The following is a 23,720-nucleotide window of genomic DNA, read 5'->3' as shown; positions in this document are numbered from 1 at the left end:
GGGTCTGTGTACCAGTGATGATAGCACTGAAGAGGTTCACACTTTTGGAATGAAAAGAATTTTAGGGGTCAAAACAAGGACGCATAACTAGCTTGCTGACATATGGGGAGGGAATGTGTTCCCTTTGTTTCTACATCAGTGCGGTGTGTTGGATATTAGCTCCTCTGCTAAAAATGCCACACAGAAGAAAGTCCATTTAATGTTAACTCGAGTCACTGCACGAACAAAACAAGAAAACATGGCTACACTTTATTATGATATTTTTGTATTAATACGGTTTTGGAATGGTGTGGGAATGTCAAGGTACTGGAGACGATAAACTTTTATTTTTTTTTTAACAAATCCTGAAACAGAGGCTGATAGACTGTCACCACCAGCAGTGGCATGATGCGATTCAACAGATCAAGATATTTCCCATATAATACATTCAAGACTCATTTGAAGCAACTACCTTGTCTGGTTGAAACACAGAGGCCTATGAAATACTTTCTTAAAATGTAATTAAATACTATCAGCAGCGTTATTGCTTAACTCACTCAGAAAGTTTGAACTGCCTTTTGCTTTGACACAGTTGATACTGAACAGCCCTTTCTCTTTGTATGCCCTGAATATATGGACTTAGTAAACTGTTCATTCCTAAAAAAAAAATACACTATGCACTCTTCCCTTTTCCATTTCACGATCTTGATGCCAGATAACAGAATGCTAATTACACTACGTCTTTGCTTCTTTTGTTTGCCATGCATCAGAGATAAGAGAAGTTGTGGTGTATATTAAAACCCTTTACATTCAGGAATGTCTGATAAGTTGCACAAAGAACAGTCAATATAGTTTCTGTCAAAATGTCCTATCTCTGAGGGCTTCTCCTAAATATATTGTACAGTTTCTGCACAGCTCCGAAGAACGCTATCACTTGTGGACAACATTCAGCAGCACGAGCCGCACACAGGTTGAAATGATCGATCTTTTTTATTTCGTCATAAGCCGAATCAGGGGAGATAATTCCCTAGTTCTATAATAACAACAATGTTCTCATACAAAAATTTACAAATCATTAAAATGATTTTACTATTTGTCAACTGATGGAAATGATTTAATTGTCACAGGAAATAAGTAATTATTGAAAATTTTAGACCTTTGACTGGGTGAAAATCGATTACAAAATTTTCTAAAAAAGCACAAGGGTAGTGAGCTTAAAAACAGTGTGTAATTGAATGTGACAATTAAACTTACGTGGAACTTACACTAAACGGGAACAGGTGCCAGTAAGTAAACAGTAAAATTTCCATGCAAATGACCATTATAAATGAGAAAAAAACATTTTTATGTAAATAAAGTGTATATAATTTATAATTTCATATAATATTTTAACATAATGTGTCGTGTATGGGGATGTATAATAAAATATTATCATCTGCTGTCAGCTGTGACTGTTATTTTAACAGCTTAGCTTGCTACACTCGAGCTGACCTTTAAGAAAAATGAAAAAAACTTTTTCAAACGACGTTTATTGTAACAAGTGGGTGTTTATCATTTAAAATCGGCAAGCTTTAATCCAATGATTGTCATTTGACATTACTCTGAAATCCCGATTCATAGCGCACTAAATTATTGTTCAGACTTTAGCTACAGATACACAGGTTAATAAAGGCTAGAAAGTGTGCAGTACACAGGTAGCTGACATCACTTTCCGTGAGAGCAAACATTTGAACTCAATATAGTGTGAGGCACACAGTTCATCCTAGGCACGGTTTCCAGTTCCTCGAGAGAGGCATCCTGACGTCACTCACGGAGTTCGGTTCTCAGCTTGATAGGTTTCGTGGGAGTGGTGAATCCAGATTTCCCAAATTCGATCTTGTCCTGGACCATAACAGGACAAAACATTAGAGATCAATGCAATTTTGACAATCTTTTAATCACTGTGTGTGTTAGTTATATGTCACCTAATAAATCTTACATTGTAACAAATGAAATTTACTTTTTTTTAATACATGATATCAAATCGCTGTACGATGAATTATTTTCATGGAGACTGATACTTCACTAGTGTATTATACTTCTATTCACAATAACACTTTCAGTAATTAGCCACACAATAACAAACACTTACCGGCGTGTCTTCGCACGTAAGAAACCGGAAGTGACGCAGGATGCGCACGGCAGCGAACTTGACTTCTAGAAGTGCCAGACGCATGCCGATACACTGACGTGGACCGTAGCCAAAGGGCAGCTCCAGGAGAATGCTGGGTATTTTGGAGCTTTTTAGCTCACTAAACCTGTCAAATAAAAAAAATGAAAGACGACAAATTTTCTTTACAAGCAGAAAATTATTCTCCCTTACTGGAGAGTTCTGTTACGATCCCGTAGTATTTGTAACATGCTTAAGAATTTATTTAGGTCACTGAGTACATCTGACACTGTTAGAAGTCACCTTTCAGGCCGGAATTCCTCCGGGTCGTCGAAATAATCAGGGTCGTGCATGATGTTGTAGATGGGGATAGCTACTCCCATACCGGCGGGAATGGTCACTCCATTTATGGTTCTTGACTCCAACGCTTTTCTGGTGATCCTGTGACGAGAGGAAGGTGACTGACAAGTGTAGAGTGTCAAGTCTGAATTTAAGGCTCAAAACTTTATTAAAACGTTAAAAAAGTGTTATTTATAATTATTAAGTACAATTTCAAGAATTTGAACTTGTGTGTGTTCACTGCGCTTCTGCTGCTGACGTTCATTGTGTGGTTGGGAGTGGAGGAGAGGAGATTTAATACTTATTTTTATTTTAGGGTCTCTCAGAATTCCTATATACATTTGTGTCTTCTAGTATACTTAGTGTCTTAAACAATGATTTACAAATTAATGTATATTAATAATCCCCAGACCTCCAAACAAATCAATGAATGCGTTTATAATCAAAAGAAAAATAAAATAAGACTTCGGTGATACATATAGACAGGTATGAGAGAAAATAATTGGTTATTACAGTAACAGTTGGAACCAACAACATTACTGTGGTATACAACTCACAATGGCACAGGTGGGAAGAGCCGGAGTGTCTCGTGGATGGCGTTGTCCAGGTACTTCAGTCTGCCCACGTTGTCGTAGGTCGGGTCCTCCTGGTACATGAGTATTGTAACGGAGATTATGAGACACTAGATCAGGGGTGGGCAATTAATTTTGAGAAATTGGGATGGTTTTAGAGGGCCGGACTAATATAGTTAACTCAGTTGTACCCAATACTGTATATGTAGTATATGTACTGGCCGGCAGGCCAGCGGGCGGGCCGGTCAGAGACAGGAGGCGGGCCGGATCCGGCCCGCGGGCCGGCCTTTGCCCAGGTCTGCACTAGATGGACACTGAGTGAAGACTGTGAGGTCAGATAATAAATAGTTCTTTTATTGGTTTAACTGGTTTCTACGTGGTGGTTAGTGTGATCCAAATGAGGGAAGGTGTAAAATCAGGCGAGAAATTAATTTATAACGAGACTATGAGTTGAAAACCTGTGCTTTATGGAGATAATAAATTATCAAATCAAATCAAATCAACCTTTATTGTCTCTTCAAGGTATTCCAACTAAAATTTTTTTCGTTTGCTCACAATAACTTCACATACAAACCTACAAACATAATGTAAGTCTACATATACACAGACAAGCATAACGGACAGAAATACTTCTATATACGACATTCAACACACACTCGCATAAAAATCCTAAGAAAGATGATAATTAATATGGTAGGCCTACGAGTGCTTGTGCCTTTTATTTAGGATGGGGATGGTGATGAACCTTTGATAAGCAGTTTTTTCGCCCACATGGCATCTTGTAGCGCCCTCCCGAGGGCAACAGCTGAAAGTTAGGATGGAGAGGGTGTGTTTGGTCGGATGATAGTCTGGCCGTATCATAAAAATACTGCACACTTGAAGATTGGTTAACCTGATTGTCATCTACCCAGATACCCCTAACAGCCCTGTACTGACATCGAGGCTGACGTGACGTTAAGGACTCACATCGCCCAGCTCGTCTCTCATCTCCTCGTACACTCGCTGCTGAACGTCCTGGTTCTTGGCCAGGTTGTAGGTCAGGTACTGCAGGGTGGTGGCCGTTGTCTCGTACCCGGCGATCAGAATGATAAAGCCTTGACCCGCAACCTCCTCCCTCGTCATACCTGGGGTTAAAGGGCATGGATGATTACAAAATACCCTCGGGAAAATGCACACAATAACCTATTAACACGTATGACAACAGTAAACTTCATGGGAACAAGACATTATGTATACATACATTTTAAAAAAGTATTCCTTACATAGCTTTAAAGTGACGTAGAAAAGATTATTACAGAACATCTCACCACACACACACAAATAACATATACATAGCATATACACACTAGATGGTTAACTATTTTAGCTCGGCTGTAATGAAGGGTGACTAGTAAAGGACTCCTTTGCCAGATCTTCTGCCTGCGCTGCTGCGATCACAAACAGAGTCTAAGAAAAATGGTAGAGAAAACATTTTTTAAGGTTGTAAGTTCATTACTCACGTTTCTGACTGACGTCCAACCCAGTGTCCTCGGCATTGACTAGCAGCTGTAGGAAGTCTGTGCGCTGTTGACACGGAAACAAACGATTTTAAAGCTTTTCCTGCGATTCCAATATTGTTTATATCCTTCGTAAAATAATGTTTCACACATACATAACTTTTCTCACACTTAACTTACTCCTGGCGTCGTACCGCTGCAACAGAGGTGGAAACATCATCCCCACAGTTTGAGGTCACTGACCTTTTCGTCTTCTATTGCTTGTCGTCTTTCATCGACCATCCTGTACACGGAGTGGACGAGAAAGTCAGACTCTTCTCCCGAGAATGCACCTTTGCCCAGTATCTTCATGAGTGGACTCATAAACGGGAACATTCCTGTAAAAGTTCATTCAAATGTAAAGATCAGATCATGTTTCTATTTGCGTATTGCTACACTTCATTACTAACGTGTCAATAGAGAGACCAAGGTTACTTCATTTTGTCGATATTTACAAATAAATAATTTTAGATGTGTTTTTGATACAGTAGTTAAGTGTATTCGGTCTACAAAATGTATGTTTGTACTTACCTACGAATGAGAGCAATTGGTTTCTGCTTCCTGACATTTTGTAGAACATGTTCTTCATGCTTTGGACGAAGGGCTCGGCCGGTTGTGTCTGGGAGTTGGTCTCCAGTCCGAATGCCGTCCCCGCAACCACGTCCATGGTGAAGGCGCCAAAGACACTGAAAGAACAGATGTCAGACTGACCAACGACTTGTGACGGACGTTTTCGTACATGTTTTCCATGCGAGAGGTCACTGCATAGTCGGACAGTCTTACCGATACCCGTGTGTCTGCTTGCGACCCCAAGTTAACCAACAAAAGCACGTGCGTTCTGTGGTAACACATCCTGGCACTTTACACATCAGATGTACTGTATCAGTAAGCTTTATTTTGATCTAGCTTCCATGTTCTTTTCCAAACGTCTGCTTGTTTTCTAACGTCATCGTTACATACGTCAATACCGGTTGACGTCATTCTCTCTTGTGATGTCATTCACTCTTGTTATGTCATTCTCTCTTGTGATGTCATGACAAGTTTTCCAAGCGAGAAATCAATGCATTGTCGGACCGTCTTACGGACACTCGTGTGTATTGTATACTGTAGCACCAAATATTAACAAACAAATAACACGGGCTTTCTGTGTTAACACATCCTGGGACTTCACACATCCGACCGCCACCTGCCACTCAACGCCTTGCACAACAGTGCGAAGAAGACTTTCGGCCAATATTTGCAAATGGAACCTGAACTTGAAAATAGTCTTTAAGTAAGGTTAATTAAATACCGATATGACACTACACAGTTAATTAGCTCTTTATGAGTTATATATATATTAAATATATTTAAAACACGAGTTTTATTTTCGTAACTCATTTCTCGTTTGATTTTGTCTTATTTATCCAATGATTTGAGCATCTTTGCTTTTTCGCTTAGCAAGACCGCAGAATAAATTAGAATATTCTACCAATATTTTCCTTGGACCTGTACGGTTTAACCAGACGTACTGCTGGGTATCACTCTGTCCACTGTTAAAAAACATTACTTGGGCCAGAGCAATACCAAAAGTAGACTTACTCCTTGGTGTCAATCACTTCTTTCTGATTCGTTTTTTCCCGGAGATTGTCCTTCAGAATTTTAGCACATCGGTCCATGAAATGACTCATCTGTTATCAAGAGCGGCAGAAAAAATACATACCACGGGTTAATGGACTGACAGTCTCAACTTAGTACAAACAGGACTAGTATCAATGACAAATAAAAGTGATAATATAAAATTAAAAGCTGAGAACTTTTTCCAAAGTTGAGAAGTACAATGCAACCAACCAAATAAGTACGAAGAATATTCACAAAACTCTCGGAGACAGACATCATGTTGCATTAGAAGAAGTCTGTACATCCTTTTATTTGTCCAATAACATGGTTGTCACAAATATACTCACGTTCTTCAACTTGCCGGCAGTGAACGTAGGTGTCATCAGCCTCCGAAGACGCTGCCACGCTGAACCTCCGGTGAAAAATAGTCCCTTGCTTACTATCGTCGGGAAGATGTCAGCTACAAACTATTTTTTAAAAATCCCACCAAAATGAATGTTACATGGCATGATGGACAATGCTAGTACTGTCTACATACTTATAAGAAGTACCAACAAAGGATATTTTATATTTTGACTACTTACTTCGTAGTTGTTGTGTTTTTAACATTAATACATTTTTTTTGCCTGACTGTTACTCATGCACGCGCAAGTCAAATTTGTCAGAGACGAAAAGATAATTCTTACGAATCTGTCCACAAAATTGTTGAAGTCCTTGACCAGTATTTCTTTCACTATGTCAAGATCACTGACAACAAGCATGGGTTTAGAGACGAAGAAGGTTCTGAAATGTGAACAGAAATCTTTAGAATATTTATGGTCGGAATGCTATATATATATAAAATATAAAATGATGCTAAATACTATGCTAATGTTTATGACACATACCCGCACCAAGTAGATGTAAACTTTTCTACTTACCCAAACACGTGACCATATTGTTTTCTCCAATCTAGTAGTGTATAAATAAAACCCTGCAAGAAAAACAAACCTGGTTTATGTTACCGCCGTTTTATCTATGTCTTATTGGTTTTTGCTTTGTATCTTGTTCTTTTTTCTTCCACTTACACAATCGTAAACGTTTGTGTTCATCTAAAATCTGTTCAACAATATGTGAAGGAGTTAGGACAAAATAACAGTCACTTTTGCTCTCAAGCACATCTCTAACCCTGGGCATTATACTACGGCTACCTTCTTCACGAAGTCCATTGCATTTCCCAAGAATGGTACAGGTTTGGGGCCAGGTATTCCCAGGCTCTTAAATATGCCGTGGTTCCATGTCGTGCACCTAAGATAACATTAAAATGGAAATTAATTACGGAGCGATCGGAGAAAAAAAAATATAAAATGGACAAAGCTGACATACAGATAAATCAGTCTAAGCCCTTTCTCCAAGACGCAGCTATTTCAATATCAAAACATTTGGATACCAAAATGTTGCAGTCGCCATGACTGTGTGTATGAATAATATATATGTGTGTGTGTGTCGTATCATTATAAGATTATACGGTGCCCGCCTCTGCTCAGTTGTTCCATTTCTGCTAACTGTTTCCCCATTTTCTCTCAAATTGTTGTAGACTGCAAAGGTACAGAGCTCTTAATGTGCTCCATAATCCGCAACATCTAATTTCCTTATTATATCAATTTTTTCCCATTTAAAATTGAAATTGCTTGCCGATTTTTACCACTGCCACTTTAATACTTGCTTTCCGCTTGTCATTATCCATGACGGTCCAGTTAATTCATCACAAAATAAAAAACAACAACAACAAAGAAATGTTGTAAGTGTAGCACTCTAGTAGTGTACTAAGTTATGCCTTTGTTTGTAGAGGGTAGGGGTAAACAGTTCCCAGGCTGCGTACATTGTAATAGTATATAAAGCCATGGATACAACTTAGACAAACACTTCGAAAAAAAAAATAGACGAACCCTACGAAAACAACCTAAAAAAAAAATATGTGACGTTGCTATTGTTGTACAGCTGACATTTGACCGAGTTTTACCACAACCGTCCGCCACAACTGAGTGCGTTGTTGAGTTCAGAACTCTTCTCAAGTGTAGGCTCCTCTCACAACCAAGACATCTGGTCTGCGCATGCGTATCTCTTGCAGGCCTGCGCCTGCGCATTGTGAATCTGGGTCATCTCAAGTAGGTCATGACACCTACAACGAGGGTGTTACCTAACTGACACTGTCGAGAAGGGGCCGTCGGAGGCATGCACATTGTAGATTCGGATTTCTGGGGGGTAGGATTTCTCATTACATGACATCGGGCATGATGTATGACGTAATTCGCATACAGCGTTAGGTACACGTCAGCCAACTGTGGCGCGACCTCCAACTGAAGTGCACGTTAACAGGTACAATGAGGACGAAAGAGGTGAGAGGTTGTGTTGCCGTCTTTGTATATCCTGTGTGACTCTCCTCACGGTTCGTGTAGGTGTGTGTGCACCGGTAGGCTCGCGTGCTTACGTACCTTGTGTTTGTGAGAAGGAAACTCGGGCATCGAGAACTGGTGTACCGGGGCGGTGCAGGCGTCAGTGGATGTGCACTAAGTGCGAGTAATTCTGACATAATTATATGGCGTCGAGTTGTCATATGTGTGTGTTCAGTGTTCACTCACGTGAGCGTCAGCTGTTGCTGCTTCTGCTGCTAATGATGATTATAACTACGTGATCCCCTACAGTAGACTACAACTGGCGAACATCAACTAACTCAAAGCCTATTTTATAATAAAATACTGCTAGCCAAGGATAAAAAAATCAAACTTTGAATTTCGCCCCGATTAAAAGTCGACGAAATCCTAAGTTCAACATCAGGGACTGTGTATGTAACCCAATAATGTCCTCACATCAGTAGCGACAAGCAACAGTACACTGCACCTCGGGTTACCTCGCCTACATGGAGACTGGTACTCTACCCTTGTGTTGTACAACGCTTGGCTGCTTACAAGAAACTGTATCTGTCTAGTAAAACACAAAGCAACTCGTCATGATCCACTATAAATATGTCTAGTGCAGTCTAGTCTGTAACCCTGTAATCTGCAGACGGCAGTTCATGTCTACACACACTCCAGGCACAGAGCAAGGGTACTACATGCCTACACATCAGAGACTGCTCTAAGATGAAAACATCTGTACATGTACTTACACATAGAGTGTCAGCACTAGTATGATGAGCAACATCAGCCACACAGGAACATCGACGAGTCCCAGCACGTCCATGTTGAGGAGAGAGTGTCACACGTCTACAGTCGTCAGACAGCAGGAGGAACTACTGGGGGGAGACAACTGGCGCAACCTTCGGCTCCGTTATGTCGCCTGAGTGTTTGTGTCCTCACAGTCCCACAGCCAGTGATTATCTTCACTGTTCATTCACATTGTGTGTGCACCGAGAGGCCTGCCAGTCGGGTACAGCTTACTAAAGACCTACCCGATCAGCGACATATATCACAATCAAAAGACTCCTTTCCTATCATTTATTAATGTATCGAACATTAAATCGCAAGGGGAAATACAAATCTTTAGAAATTGAACAAAAACGGTTTCCTCGCATGTTCTAATTTCTATTTCGGTCCATGTGTGACGTCACTACAATCGTTATTGTTTATTTCTTTGTCACAGGGACATAAATATTTCTTTCTGGGGAGCTCATGAACTAAACAAACTAAGCAATGAGCTAAACAGCATGCAGTTACACCACACACTCATACAATATCTACATTGTTAACCCTTCCTCCTAGCGATGACTATCAGAGGCGCGGGCACATACACATACACACATTCAAACACACAGTATTTATATTTGTTATTCCTGTTTTTCAGATCCAGCCAATAGATTTACATGGAGCTGAAATATGGGGTCTGTGTACCAGTGATGATTGAAAATGATTGAAGAGGTTCATGCTTCTGCAATGAAAAGAATTTTAGGGGTCGAAACAAGGACGCCTAGTTAGCTTGCTGACATATGGGGAATGTGATCCCTTTGTTTCTACACCAGTGCGGTGTGTTGGATATTAGCTCCCCTGCTAAAAATGCCACAGTTATCTCTATAATAATAACAATGTTCTCATCCAAAATTTTTACAAATCATTAAAATGATTTTGCTATTTGTCAACTGTTGGAAATGATTTAATTGTCACCGGAAATAAATAATTAGTGAAAATTTTATACCTTTTACTGGGTGAAAATCGATGAAAAAATTTTCTAGACACGCACAAGGGTAGTAAGCTTAAAAAACAATGTGTAAAGAGAATTGAATATGACAATTATACTTATGTGAAACTTAAATAAACGGGAACAGGTGCCAGTAAGTAAAAAGTGAAATTTCCATGCAACTGACCATTATAAATGAACAATTTTTTGATGCAAATAAAGTGTATATAATTTATAATTTCATATTACATTTTAACATAATGTGTCGTGTATAATAAAATATTGTCATCAGCTGTCAGTTGTCAGTTATTTTAACAGCTTAGCTTGCTACACTCGAGTTGACCTTTAAGAAAAATGAAAAGAACCTTTTCAAACGACGTTTGCTGTAACAAGTGGGTCTTTATCATTTAAAATCCGCAAGCTTTAATCAAATGATTGTCATTTGACATTACTCTGAAATCCCGATTCATAGCGCACTAAATTATTGTTCAGACTGTAGCTATAGATGTAAAGGTTAATAAAGGCTAGAAAGTGTGCAGTACACAGATAGCTGACATCACTTTCCTTGAGAGCAAACATTTGAACTCAATATAGTGTCAGGCACACAGTTCATCACATGCACGGTTCCAGTTCCTCGAGAGAGGCATCCTGATGTCACTCACGGAGTTCGGTTCTCAGCTTGAGAGGCTTCGTGGGTGAAGTGAGTCCAGATGTCCCAAATTCGATCTTGTCCTGGACCATAACAGGGCAAAACATTAGAGAACAATGCAGTTTTGACAGTCTTTTAATCGCTGTGTGTGTTAATTATATATCACCTAATAAATCTTAAATTTTAAGAAATGAAATTTACTTTTTTTAATACATTATTTCACATTGCTGTACGATGAATTATTTTCATGGAGACTGATACTTCACTAGAGTATTATACTTCTATTCACAATAACAATTTGGTATTTACAGTAATTAGCCGCACAATAAATAACATACACTTACCGGCGTGTCTTCACACGGAAGAAACCGGAAGTGACGCAGGATGCGCACGGCAGCGAGCTTGATTTCCAGAAGCGCCAGACGCATGCCGATACACTGACGTGGACCGTAGCCAAAGGCCAGCTCCAGGAGAATGCTGGGTAGCTTGGAGCTTTTTAGCTCACTAAACCTGTCAAATAAACAATGAAAGACGACAAATTGTGAGTTTTTGTTTGATATTAGTAAATGACATGTTCAAGACAATATACAGTTCCTTTCAAAAATGTTGCTGTAATCTCTATTTACTCCATGTCATAAACCTTCTGGTGGGTTTTTTGTTGTTTTTGTTTAATGAGAACTAGAACCGGAAAACGTGGGCGGATGGCGAGTGTTTTTTTGTGGGTGTGAGTGTCTCACTATGGTCGTTTCTTCTTTAAAGGAACACGCAAGTGCAACATTTTTTTCTTTATGATCAGGTTAAATTTATTTTAAAATCATTCCCAAAATTTAAATATAAAATTATGCTTTATTTTGGAGATATAACCCTTCAACCCTCGGCATTCTCACCTGCCGCTAGGAAAGCAGAAAATTATTCTTCTTTACTGGAGAGTTCTGTCACGATCCAGTAGTATTTGTAACAGTGAGTGTGACTCAGTTCATCAGATTTTAAGAAGTGTATTTGTCGTTGGCTGGTTTGCCGGATCTTACGAGCGTCAAGAGGGGCGGCAACTAAGGGTGGGGACTGTCATTTGATTACTTTTCTAATATTATATTTGCTGTAGAGCGGCAAGTGACACTCCTAAAATGGTCAGCTTCATCAGCTCATCTTCATGCTTAAGAATTTATTAAGGTCACTGAGTACATCTGACACTGTTAGAAGTTACCTTTCAGGCCGGAATTCCTCTGGGTCGTCGAAGTAATCAGGGTCGTGCATCATGCTGTAGATGGGGATACCTACTCCCATACCGGCGGGAATGGTCACTCCATTTATGGTTCTTGACTCCAATGCTTTTCTGGTGATCCTGTGAGGAGAGGAAGGTGACTGACAAGTGTAGAGTGTCAAGTCTGAATTTAAGGCTCAAAACTTGATTAAAACGTTAAAAAAGTGTTATTTATAATTATTAAGTACAATTTCAAGAAGTTGAACTTGTGTGTGTGTTCACTGCGCCTCTGCTGATGACGTTCATTGTGTGGTTGGGAGTGAAGGAGAGGAGATTTAATATTTATTATACTTTTGGGCTGCGGTGCATAGGCGGTCTTAACTTTTCGTCTTGCTTAACTCGCTTTTCGTCTTGGCTAAGTTCGCGGTCTCAAGCCTGTTGCATGAGCGATCTCAGCCCCTTGCTTAGCTGAGAACCGGGTCAGGTCAGCGCGGCGGTCGAGGTCGGCGATATAAATAAATTCGTTTGGGAGCGGCCTTGCCAACCGTATATTCCACCAATGAAAACTGCGCTACAGCGATGGTGCTGAGCCGCGAAATTCGTCTGCGCACCATGGTTGAAACGAAGTAGGGATGTGCGACAGCGAAAAATTAGTCTTAATCGAGGAGGTTACCAGGGAGAAGAAGAGGCTTTACCAGAAAAAAGAAAAAGATGAAATAAGAAAGATATGAGCGGATTTAAGATCTTCCATAATTTCATTTCTCAGTCGTCAGAAACATCCATCAGCGGACAGGGTGCCACCAGAAACACCCGTGATGAAAGGAGAAAGTGATAAATATTTTGGTAGATGATTTCAGAGAACTGATGGAAGGCATAAACATCGAAGGTTGGTCTTTTTGTTTACCTGTGTAGACTTTTTTTTATGTCTGTGTCATCCGCAGAAAAAGCTCTAGATACCGAGAGAATGCAAATGCAAAGCCTATAGTCAGCACACAACAGCCAGTTTGAAAATATAAGTATTTCCATCTGAAATACATTTATTTAAAATAACTAGATACATTTCTGATTTAGTTTTTGTTACAGGTGGTGAATCATTTAATATGCTGGTTCCTCCAGAAGTTTTTCATGATAGGGGAGAGTAATAAAATAATAATATTGACATATATAGGAGGTGCAATATAGAACACTCCAGTTCAATCTTCTAATTCAACAATGGAGATGCTTTTGCTAGAAGTATATGCAGATTTATTATTTTCATGCATAACAAACAACAATGAATTGAACATTTCAGATGATGATGTTTTCAAATGGGAAATTTTAAAAATGTACTTTATATCAGATATTCCTGATGGTATTTTTGAACAAAACATGAAATATTAAGGAAAAGCCACCAAGGTTTTTGTACTTTAGAGAGGGCAGCTACATATAATTTTCCACAGCTGGCTTAAAATTATAAATTGTTTAATTCAAGTGCCAAACACAGACTATGACATAATTTGGGAGATGTACACAGCAGGTTTGTCTTTACATCCACAGTCAGTTTGGACATTTAACAAGTTTTAACTACAAGTCTAATGCATGTTACAGTACCAGTGTTCTACAGTTTAGATTCCAGTAGACACTGATCAGCTTCTGAATGACAGATTTGCAGTGTCTACATTCTTAAACAGTTGCAAATAAGATGTTATGAAGTTCTGAAATGGCTACACCTGAGTCCAGTGAAAAGTGCTAAATATTAACTCTAAAGAGAGAAACATGTCCTTCACAATCCTACTAGCAGCATGTAGTAAATATCAACATAACTGCTTTTTACTAGTTACTTGGCATCACAAAGAATAACAAGCAACACAATAATCTATTTATATAGAAACCTTACACAGAAGAGTAATTCAAACAATACCTTTACGTAACCTAATGCGATGGTAAGTACTCAGTGCTCCCAAGTAGAAGTGTCATGAATCAATTGTTCTAAGAAACATTTCTTTCGCGCAGCATCAAGACCACACAGAGAGCCACACAGCAATATTCAAAGCCATCAAAGCGGCTTAGGCCTAGACAGCTGCACATTTCTGAAAAAATCTGTTTGACTGTCAGATAAAACACACAAGGTGATGTACCAAGCAGCCAGAATTCCATCCGTCAACTGGGTCACCCGAAGAAAGCAAAATACCTGATGATACAAAAGAATGCACAACAAAGATAAGAGAACGAAAAACTTTGTAGCTCCTGGACGGTGAACTTGAATCTTGTTAAAAAAGAATTGCAATTCATGGAAATCAAAATAAATCTGGCACAGGCTGAGGTAACAAATACTAGACGGAAAAACAGATGGAAATGGATTGGTAATGCCAGCTGCTGAAAGTGTTCACCAACTGATTGGGGTGGATGTTGCTATTCAGCCAAAGTCAAATTGAATAATAATGTGACTATTCAGTTAGAAATTATGACAGCACAATGGAACACATGATGATTTTTGCTGTTTTGGCAGGGATGTATCTGAAGTCACAAATATATTCTGAAGCATATGATATTAAAGGGGAGGAGTTCTTTTCCTTGTCTGCATTTAAAAAAAGGGAAACTAAGCCAGTCCCTCAGCGGGTAGCCACTGTCTCCCATATTCATCCCATGTCAATGCCGTCAGCCACTACAACTTGCATTATGCTTGTAGCATAAAATTGTAATGCCACCATCACCTGCAAAAGACATAGGAAATATTATTGACCTCAAGGATTTATATATTTTAGTATTCACATCTAAACAAAACTGTCCATTTTTAGTTAAAAAGGACGATGATAACATTAACCTATTATGATTATCTATCTCTTGAGCCACATGCTTACAACTTGAGACATACTGCAAGGAACTGCCTGTCAAATTGATAAACATGTATTAAATCAAACTATATAAGAGATTCTGGGTGCTCTGCTACTTTATTCTGTGTTGTTTTACTTAAATACAATGCCATCAATTTTTTAATAATGTTTACATACTCTAAAACAACACTTGGAGCACAGTGGATGGGCCAGAATTGTGCGTCTGCTCATATGACCCAAGTATAGCAAACTGAAATTTTTTGGATTATTGCTGTCACCAGAGTGAAAGTAGAAAATTTTTATTACTTTTATTGCAAAGTTCAAGTTTTTTCCTTTCCAAATATGTATAAGTTTTGTGGTCTCATGTTTACCTGAGAGCAGCAATAATAACAACAAACATCACCCACTGTCGTCAACACCGTCTTAAGTTATACGCCATTGTTTTATTGTGTAGCTATATTTTGATGTCATTCTAACATTATTAAATATTTTTAACGTAATGCTGTCAATTACACTTATTAATTATATATTTATATAGTGGTGGTGACTGTAGTCTTACCTGCAACAAAGGCGGAATAGAGTCTTTTCGTTGAAAATGATGGTCGAAATCATTTTCCACTAAGTTATGTTCGCTCGACGGAATCAAAAACGATGAAACAAATCGACGTCATACATTTCAAATGGATTTGATCGATCCCTGAAGTAGTCAAAAATCTGTATTTGTCAATGGTATACGCAGGGCAACTCAGTAAACAACACGATCAAGCGCCTCTGTTACTACGACAGCCGCCGTGCGGTCATGCGTAAGCAGCGTGTCGCGGTTAAGCAAGGAGTTAAGCCTGGGGGGGACCAGTCTCAAATTTTAAGACTAAGACCGCTTGCTTAACGAGTTGAGATCGCCCATGCACCGCGCTTAACAGGCGTCTTAGGTTAAGACAGCGTGCTTGGCTTAACTGCGGTCTTAACTCGAGTTAAGACCGCCTATGCACCGCAGCCTTGGGTCTCTCAAGGTCAGAGCACAAATTCTAGGAATACACGAACAAAGAAACGTAAAGGAGAATTGGGATATTTTGATAGGCTAATAATATTTGACACATTGTTGGTGTTATAACAAACATTATATACATTTGTGTCTTCTAGTATACTTAGTGTCTTAAACAATGATTTACAAATTAATGTATATTAATAATCCACCGACCTCCAAACAAATCAATGAATGCGCTTATAACCAAAAGAAAAATAAATAAGACCTCGGTGATACATATAGACAGGTATGAGAGAAAATAATTGGTTATTACAGTGACAGTTGGAACCAACAACATTACTGTGGAATACAACTCACAATGGCACAGGTGGGAAGACCCGGAGTGTCTCTTGGATGACGGTGTCCAGGTACTTCAGTCTGCCCACGTTGTCGTAGGTCGGGTCCTCCTGGGTACATAGGTATTGTAACGGAGATTATGAGACACTAGATAGACACTGAGTGAAGACTGAGAGGTCAGATAATAAATAGTTCTTTTATTGGTTTAACTTGTTGCTACGTGGTGATGAGTGTGATCCAAATGTGGGAAGGTGTAAAATCAGGCGAGATGTCAATTTATAACGAGACTATGAGTTGAAAATCTGTGCTTTATGGAGATAATAAATTATCAAAACAAATCAACCTTTGTTGTCTCTTCAAGGCATTACAACTAACCATTTTTAACTTCACATACAAACCGTCATGTACAAACCATACATATACACAAACAGACAAGCATAACGGACAGAAATACTTCTATATACGACATTCAACACACATGCACACTTACACCCTCTCACACACACGTATAAAAATCCTAAGAATGATGCTAATTAATATGGTAAGCCTACGAGTGATTGTGCTTTTTATTTAGGATGATGATGGCGATGAACCTTTGAGAGGCAGTTTAAGCCCACATGGCATCTTGTTGCGCCCTCCCGAGGGCAACAGCTGAAAGTTGGGATGGAGATATCGAGGCTGTTTGGTCGGATAATAGTCTGGCCGTATCATATAGGCTTATATCATAGGCTTTTGAGAGCAAGATTCCACTCAAAGTACACCAAGCTAACGGTGCTAGCTTGCTATGCACCAACAAATGACTCCGAGGCAGAAGACAAGGATGCTTTTTACGATCAGCTCCAAGCAGCCTCAGAGAGCGTTCCAGCCCACGACATGTTGCTCATCATCGGCGATCTCAATGCCAAGGTGGGAAGTGACAACACCTGCAGGGAGCATGTCATGGGCAAGCATGGAATTGGAACCATCAATGACAATGGAGAGAGACTGGCAGACTTTTGTGAAGAAAACAACCTACTGATTGGAGGCACACTCTTCCAACACAAAGACATCCACAAGGCAACATGGACATCACCAGATGGGAGCACAAAGAACCAGATAGACCATGTCATCATCAACCGAAGATGGAGGAGCTCACTTCAAGATGTAAGAGCTTACAGAGGAGCAGACGTTTCCAGTGACCACACTCTTGTGATAGCCACAGTTTCCCTGAAGCTACGTCGATCACGAGGAAAACAGGCACGTCAGCAGAGACTGGGACTCTGGCAAACTGAAAAATCCAGCCACCGAAAGGGCCTTTGCTTTGGAAGTAAAGAACAGGTTCCAGGCACTAGGAGACCAACAAGAGATGACCTTAGACGACTTCAATCGGGTCTTACAGGAATCAGGAAGGAAAATACTGGGCTTCCAACGGAAAAAGAAAGAACAGTGGATCAGAGAAGAGACATGGAAGAAGATAGAAGAGAGAAAGTCAGCCAAACAAAGAATCAACAGCACTAGATCTGAACGTCTGAAGGAACAACACAGACAAAGTTATACAAAACTAAACAAAGAGGTAAAGAGGATGACCAAAACCGACAAAAGATATCACATAGAGAAACTGGCAGATGAAGCAGAAAAAGCAGCTAGCAAAAATGACCTGAAGACACTGTACAAGATAAACAAACAGCTAAACAACGGGTTTAAGAACAGTGATGTGCCAGTGAAAGACGTGAACGGTAATGTCATCGAGGGAGAGGCAGGAAAACTACAGCGCTGGAGGGAGCAATTTTGAGTCAGTTCTCAACAGACCAGATCCCCCTCAGCTTGCAGACATCCAGCCAGCAGCTATAGACCTTGACATCTGCACAGACCCGCCAAGCCTGGAAGAAGTGACAGCAGCAATCAAGACAATGAAGAGCGGAAAAGCACCAGGGGCAGATGGAATAACAGCAGAGATGTTGAAAGCAGATGTGAATGTGACAGCTCCAAAGCTGACTGAAATCTTCAGGCAAGTTTGGGAATCAGGGCAGCTCCCTGATGCGTGGAAGACAGGGCTCATCTTCAAGTTACCCAAGAAAGGAGATCTTGGAGACTGCAATAATTGGAGGGGCATAACACTTCTTTCCCTCACCAGCAAGGTCTTTAGCAAGATTGTTCTGTCAAGACTGACGGCAACCCTTGAGAAAGACCTCCGACCACAGCAAGCAGGATTTCGCCCAGGGCGATCCTGCTCTGAACACATCTTCATTCTGCGTCAAATTCTGGAGCAGAGCAACGAATGGAACACACCGCTGTACATCAATTTCATCGACCTGGAGAAGCTTTGACAGCATCCACCGCGAGTCCTTATGAAGATCATGAGGCATTACGGAGTCCCTGCAAAACTTGTTCAGGTCGTTTGCAATGCTGTACAGCGATTTCAAATCCCAGGTTGTCTGTGACACGGAGCTCACAGACCCCTTCAACGTCAGTACCGGGGTGAAGCAGGGCTGCATTCTGTCGCCGTTTCTCTTCATCCTGGCCATGGACTGGATCATGAAAACTTCCACAGACAGTGAGAGGAGAGGGATCAGATGGACCATGACTATGACAGCAACAACAACGCTGGAAGACTTGGACTTTGCTGATGACATTGCCCTGCTGTCACACCGCCACCAAGACATGCAGGAAAAAACAAATGCCTTTTCAGAAACAGCTGGAAACCTTGGCTTGAAGGTCAGCACAAAGAAAACGAAAAGCATGAGAGTGAACGCCAGAGTCCAAGACAGCATCAAACTAAATGGAGAAGAGATTGAGGAAGTTGACAGTTTCACCTATCTTGGGTCCAAAATGTCAAACACTGGGGATACGGAGGTGGAGATTCGAGCCCGACTGGCGAAAGCCAGCCAGGCCTTCGCCTCACTCAGGAGCACATGGAAGGCAAAAAACATCAGCCAGAAGATCAAGCTGAGAATCTTCAAGTCAAATGTGATCAGCACCCTCCTTTACGGATCAGAATCATGGAAGATGACCAAAACCATCAGTAACAAGCTTGACGTCTTCCAAAACAGATGCCTCAGGCGCATACTTAACATCTTTTGGCCAAACACCATCACCAACGAAGAACTCCACCGAAGAACTGAAACCGAGACCATCACCACGCAGGTTCAACGAAGGCGTTGGCGATGGATTGGACATGTGCTCCGCCAGCAGACAGCAGACCTTTCCAGAGTCGCCCTACGATGGACTCCAGACGGCCGAAGAAAACGAGGCCGCCCAAAGGAAACTTGGAGAAGAACAGTGGAAAGGGAGATGAAAGGAAAGGGCTGGACATGGGGTCACCTGGAGAGGGTTTCAGCTGATCGACATCGGTGGCGGACTCTGGTTGAGGCCTTATGTGCAACCTGATGCACGCAGAGGAATAGATAGATAGATAGTATCATAAAAGACTGCAAACTTGAAGATTGGTTAACCTGATTGTCATCTACCCAGATACCCCTAACAGACCTGTACTTAGTGTCATCGAGGCTGACGTGACGTTAAGGACTCACATCGCCCAGCTCGTCTCTCATCTCCTCGTACACTCGCTGCTGAAAGTCCTGGTTCTTGGCCAGGTTGTAGGTCAGGTACTGCAGGGTGGTGGCCGTTGTCTCGTACCCGGCGATCAGAATGACAAAGCCTTGACCCGCAACCTCCTCCCTCGTCATACCTGGGGTTAAAGGGCATGGATGCTTACAATTTGCCGTTGGAAAAACTGTGGTTTGTTATTAACACGTATGACAACAGTAAACTTCATGGGAACAAGACATTATATATACATACATTTTAAAAATGTATTCCTTACATAGCTTTAAAGTGACGTAGAAAAGATTATTACAGAACATCTCACCCCACACACACACACAAATAACATATACATAGCATATACACACTAGATGGTTAACTATTTCAGCTCGGCTGTAATGAAGGGTGACTAGTAAAGGACTGCTTTGCCAGATCTTCTGCCTGCGCTGCTGCGATCACAAACAGACAAAGGAGTCTAAGAAAAATGGTATAGAAAACAACTTTTAAGGTTGTAAGGTTCATCTACTCACGTTTCTGACCTACGTCTAACCCAGTGTCCTCCGCATTGACTAGCAGCTGTAGGAAGTCTGTGCGCTGTTGACACGGAAACAAACGATTTTAAAGCTTTTCCTGCGATTCCAATATTGTTTATATCCTTCGTAAAATAAATAATGTTTCACAAATGCATAATTTTTCTCACACTTAACTTATTCCTGGCATCGTACCGCTGCAACAGAGGTGGAAACATCATCCCCGCAGTTTGAGGTCACTGACCTTTTCGTCTTCTATTGCTTGTCGTCTTTCGTCGACCATCCTGTACACGGAGTGGACGAGAAAGTCAGACTCTTCTCCCGATAATACGCCTTTGCCCAGCATCCTTATGAGTTGACTCATAAACGGGAACATTCCTGTAAAAGTTCATTCAAATGTGAAGATAAGTTCATGTTTCTATTTCTGTATTGCTACACTTCATGACTAACGTGTCAATAGAGAGACCAAGATTCCTTCATTTTGAAAATATTTACTGTTTAGATGACGACAGGACAATTTAAGGACCCATATTGTTTAAAACTGGAGAAATAAAATATGCCAGCGTTTGAGTAAACGTATCTTTCAAACAGAAGAAGTGATTTTGAATAAGGTTTCACGATTTCTGCAAACCTAAAAAATTGTTTGTGCAATGTTCACACATAAATAATTTTAGATGTGTTTTTGATACAGTAGTTAAGTGTATTCGGTCTACAAAATGCAGTTTGTACTTAACTACGAATGTGAGCAATTGGGTTCTGCTTCCTGACAATTTGTAGAACATGTTCTTCATGCTTTGGACGAAGGGCTCGGCCGGTTGTGTCTGGGAGTTGGTCTCCAGTCCGAATGCCGTCCCCGTGATCACGTCCATGGTGAAGGCGCCAAAGACACTGAAAGAACAGATGTCAGACTGACCAACGACTTGTGACGGACATTTTCGTATAAGTTCTTGAAAATAGTCTTTTAGTAAGGTTAATTAAATAACGATATGACATTACACAGTTAATGAGTTATATATATTTATATAATATATATTATGAGTTATATATATTTAAAACACGAGTTTTATTATCGTACTTTATTTCTCGTTTGATTTTGTCTTATTTATCCAATGATTTGAGCATCTTTTGCTTTTTCGCTTAGCACGGCCGCAGAATAAATTAGAATATTCTACCAATATCTTCCTTGGACCTGTGTGGTTTAACCAGACGTACTGCTGGGTTTCACTCTGTCCACTGTTAAAAAACTTTACTTGGGCCAGAGCAATACCAAAAGTAGACTTACTCCTTGGTGTCAATCACTCCTTTGTCATTCGTTTTTTCCCGGAGATTGTCCTTCAGAATTTTAGCACATCGGTCCATGAAGTGACTCATCTGTTATCAAGAGCGGCAGAAACAAATACATACCACGGGTTAATGGACTGACAGTCTCAACTTAGTACAAACAGGACTAGTATCAATGACAAATATAGGTAATAAGATAAAATAAAAGGCTGATAACTTTTACCTAACTTGAGAAGTACAATTAAACCAACCAAATAAATACGAAGAATATTCACGAAACACTCGGAGACAGACATTGTCGCGTGTCAGCGATCGTGCTGTCATCCTTGCATGCCTCCCATACTGAGCTGGCCCATCGTTAGGTGTTTTCTTCACGCTTTTGTCTCCTCTTTGTCTTACGTCTTGCGCGCGCGCGAACAGCTTCCTTGATGCGTCATTTTACTTTTTCCTTCTTTGACGTCATGGGTAGTAGTCATCAAGTAACAGACGGTGCTGGATCGTGGCCATGACAGTCAGAGTTTTTCATTTTGTATCGACCGATCTGCCACAAAGCCGTTTTGGTGAGTAGAGACCCATTCTGTCGGGTTCCACACCATTCTAGTCTGTAAGGGCCTTTGGGTGCGGTGGAAGTGCAAGTGAGAGAATCCTTTTATGTTCAACCATAGTCCGATGTTTAATTGCAAGATCTGTACTTTGTTAGGTTAACGTTCGTGATCGCCGATCGCGACGCTTGTAGCGCGTACTCGTTTCCTGTTGTATGGATTTGTATAAGATCAACATTAGATTTTGACGAATCTTAGGATTAGTCCGATGGTCAGATATATGTGTCGGTGTGAAAATATTGTTTTAGAAATTGAGCAGTTTCGGGACACGCCTGTTGATTGTAAGAATTGTTTTATCTACAGGCTTATTTTTCGTTCTTCTTCACTCTTCCACCTGTTGTTGTTTCTCGCTCTTCCTTCGTGTCACCGTGTCTTCACATCCTTTGTTCGCATTGCTGTCCGTCATCGTGTCGAGCGTCCACCCTGCACCATCATCATCATCTCGTCGGCGAGTGAACTCGCGACTCTGCTGCACCAGTGTGCGGAAAGGCTTTCGACTGAACACCTAGAGCAGGAATCTTCGAGCAGAAGCTCACGTGCCAGTGGCCGGCCCACATCATCGCATCTGGACGAGAGAGACAGAGGGGTGGGGGTACGTCTTTAGAGCGTAAGCAAGGCAAGAGCGGCGGGCTGCCGTCTGTGGACATCTTCAACGGACTTCTAAACTGTCACCCTGCAGTGCATGCGGGTATGTATTGTATATACGGTGACTGAGATTAGCCTGTGCACAGGGCAGCTGATTTGTCTTATTTTAATTTATCTATTTTTGTTTTTGTTGGATTGTTCGCGCTGATCTATATTTGTTCATGTGAGAGTGTGGAATGTTTGATTTTTGATTCCTTTAGTATTATTTTTTGGCTAATAATTAGTTTTGTTTTTACGTGAATTTTGTCTTGTGATTCTGTGTATGGTCTGCGCTCAGTTGAAGTTCGACTGGCTTCGTCGTGGTCACGCGACAGACATCATGTTGTATTAGAAGAAGTCAGTACATCCTTTTATTTGTCCAATAACATGGTTCTCACAAATATACTCACGTTCTTCAACTTGCCGGCAGTGAACGTAGGTGTCATCAGCCTACGAAGACGCTTCCACGCTGAACCTCCGGTGAAAAATAGTCCTTTGTCTACTACCGGCGGGAAGATGTCAGCTACAAACTGTTTTTAAAAAAATATCACCAAAATGAACATTACATGGAATGATGGACAATGCTAGTACTGTCTACATATTTATAAGAAGTACCAACAATGGATATTTTATATGTTGATTACTTACTTCGTGGTTGTTGTGTTTTTAACATTAATAACATTGCGTGACTGTTACTCATGCACGCGCAAGTCAAATTTGTCAGAGACGAGAAAAATAATTCTTACGAATCTGTCCACAAAATTGTTGAAGTCCTTGACCAGTATTTCTTTCACTATGTCAAGATCACTGATAACAAGCATGGGTTTAGAGACGAAGAAGATTCTGAAATGT

At 40.5% G+C, this 23,720-nt stretch overlaps 2 protein-coding genes across 10 annotated transcripts in view; both read right to left on the bottom strand.

The window, feature by feature from the left end:
* LOC112569757 (cytochrome P450 3A5-like) overlaps positions 1–9,617 on the bottom strand; it is a 28,949-nt gene extending 19,332 nt beyond the window's left edge. Inside the window, exons 1-11 of one of the 7 annotated variants that reach the window (XM_025247648.1) lie at positions 9,322–9,614; positions 7,364–7,460; positions 7,094–7,146; positions 6,860–6,956; positions 6,521–6,640; positions 6,156–6,244; positions 5,106–5,260; positions 4,779–4,912; positions 4,539–4,602; positions 4,006–4,163; positions 3,025–3,113 (exon numbers count right to left, since the gene is read on the bottom strand). In XM_025247648.1, the coding sequence (XP_025103433.1) occupies positions 3,025–3,113; positions 4,006–4,163; positions 4,539–4,602; positions 4,779–4,912; positions 5,106–5,260; positions 6,156–6,244; positions 6,521–6,640; positions 6,860–6,956; positions 7,094–7,146; positions 7,364–7,460; positions 9,322–9,395 (1,130 nt within the window). In that variant the 5' untranslated portion in view covers positions 9,396–9,614. Of the gene's footprint in view, positions 1–3,024; positions 3,114–4,005; positions 4,164–4,538; positions 4,603–4,778; positions 4,913–5,105; positions 5,261–6,155; positions 6,245–6,520; positions 6,641–6,859; positions 6,957–7,093; positions 7,147–7,363; positions 7,461–9,321 lie in introns of all 7 variants that reach the window. The other 6 variants (XM_025247649.1, XM_025247651.1, XM_025247642.1 and 3 more) reach the window with 6 other exon arrangements.
* An 812-nt stretch (positions 9,618–10,429) lies between these two features.
* LOC112569756 (cytochrome P450 3A5-like) overlaps positions 10,430–23,720 on the bottom strand; it is a 30,782-nt gene continuing 17,491 nt past the window's right edge. Inside the window, exons 1-11 of one of the 3 annotated variants that reach the window (XM_025247641.1) lie at positions 23,615–23,710; positions 23,279–23,398; positions 21,644–21,732; positions 21,095–21,249; positions 20,606–20,739; positions 20,362–20,425; positions 19,819–19,976; positions 16,331–16,419; positions 12,179–12,316; positions 11,319–11,484; positions 10,430–11,057 (exon numbers count right to left, since the gene is read on the bottom strand). In XM_025247641.1, the coding sequence (XP_025103426.1) occupies positions 10,980–11,057; positions 11,319–11,484; positions 12,179–12,316; positions 16,331–16,419; positions 19,819–19,976; positions 20,362–20,425; positions 20,606–20,739; positions 21,095–21,249; positions 21,644–21,732; positions 23,279–23,398; positions 23,615–23,689 (1,266 nt within the window). In that variant the 5' untranslated portion in view covers positions 23,690–23,710 and the 3' untranslated portion in view covers positions 10,430–10,979. Of the gene's footprint in view, positions 11,058–11,318; positions 11,485–12,178; positions 12,317–16,330; positions 16,420–19,818; positions 19,977–20,361; positions 20,426–20,605; positions 20,740–21,094; positions 21,250–21,643; positions 21,733–23,278; positions 23,399–23,614; positions 23,711–23,720 lie in introns of those variants that run through there. The other 2 variants (XM_025247639.1, XM_025247638.1) reach the window with 2 other exon arrangements.

The sequence above is a fragment of the Pomacea canaliculata genome, linkage group LG8 (assembly GCF_003073045.1).
Source record: "Pomacea canaliculata isolate SZHN2017 linkage group LG8, ASM307304v1, whole genome shotgun sequence".
Lineage (NCBI taxonomy): Eukaryota > Metazoa > Mollusca > Gastropoda > Architaenioglossa > Ampullariidae > Pomacea > Pomacea canaliculata.
The sequence above is the reverse complement of the archived record's forward strand: the minus strand, read 5'-3'. Positions and strand labels throughout refer to the sequence as shown.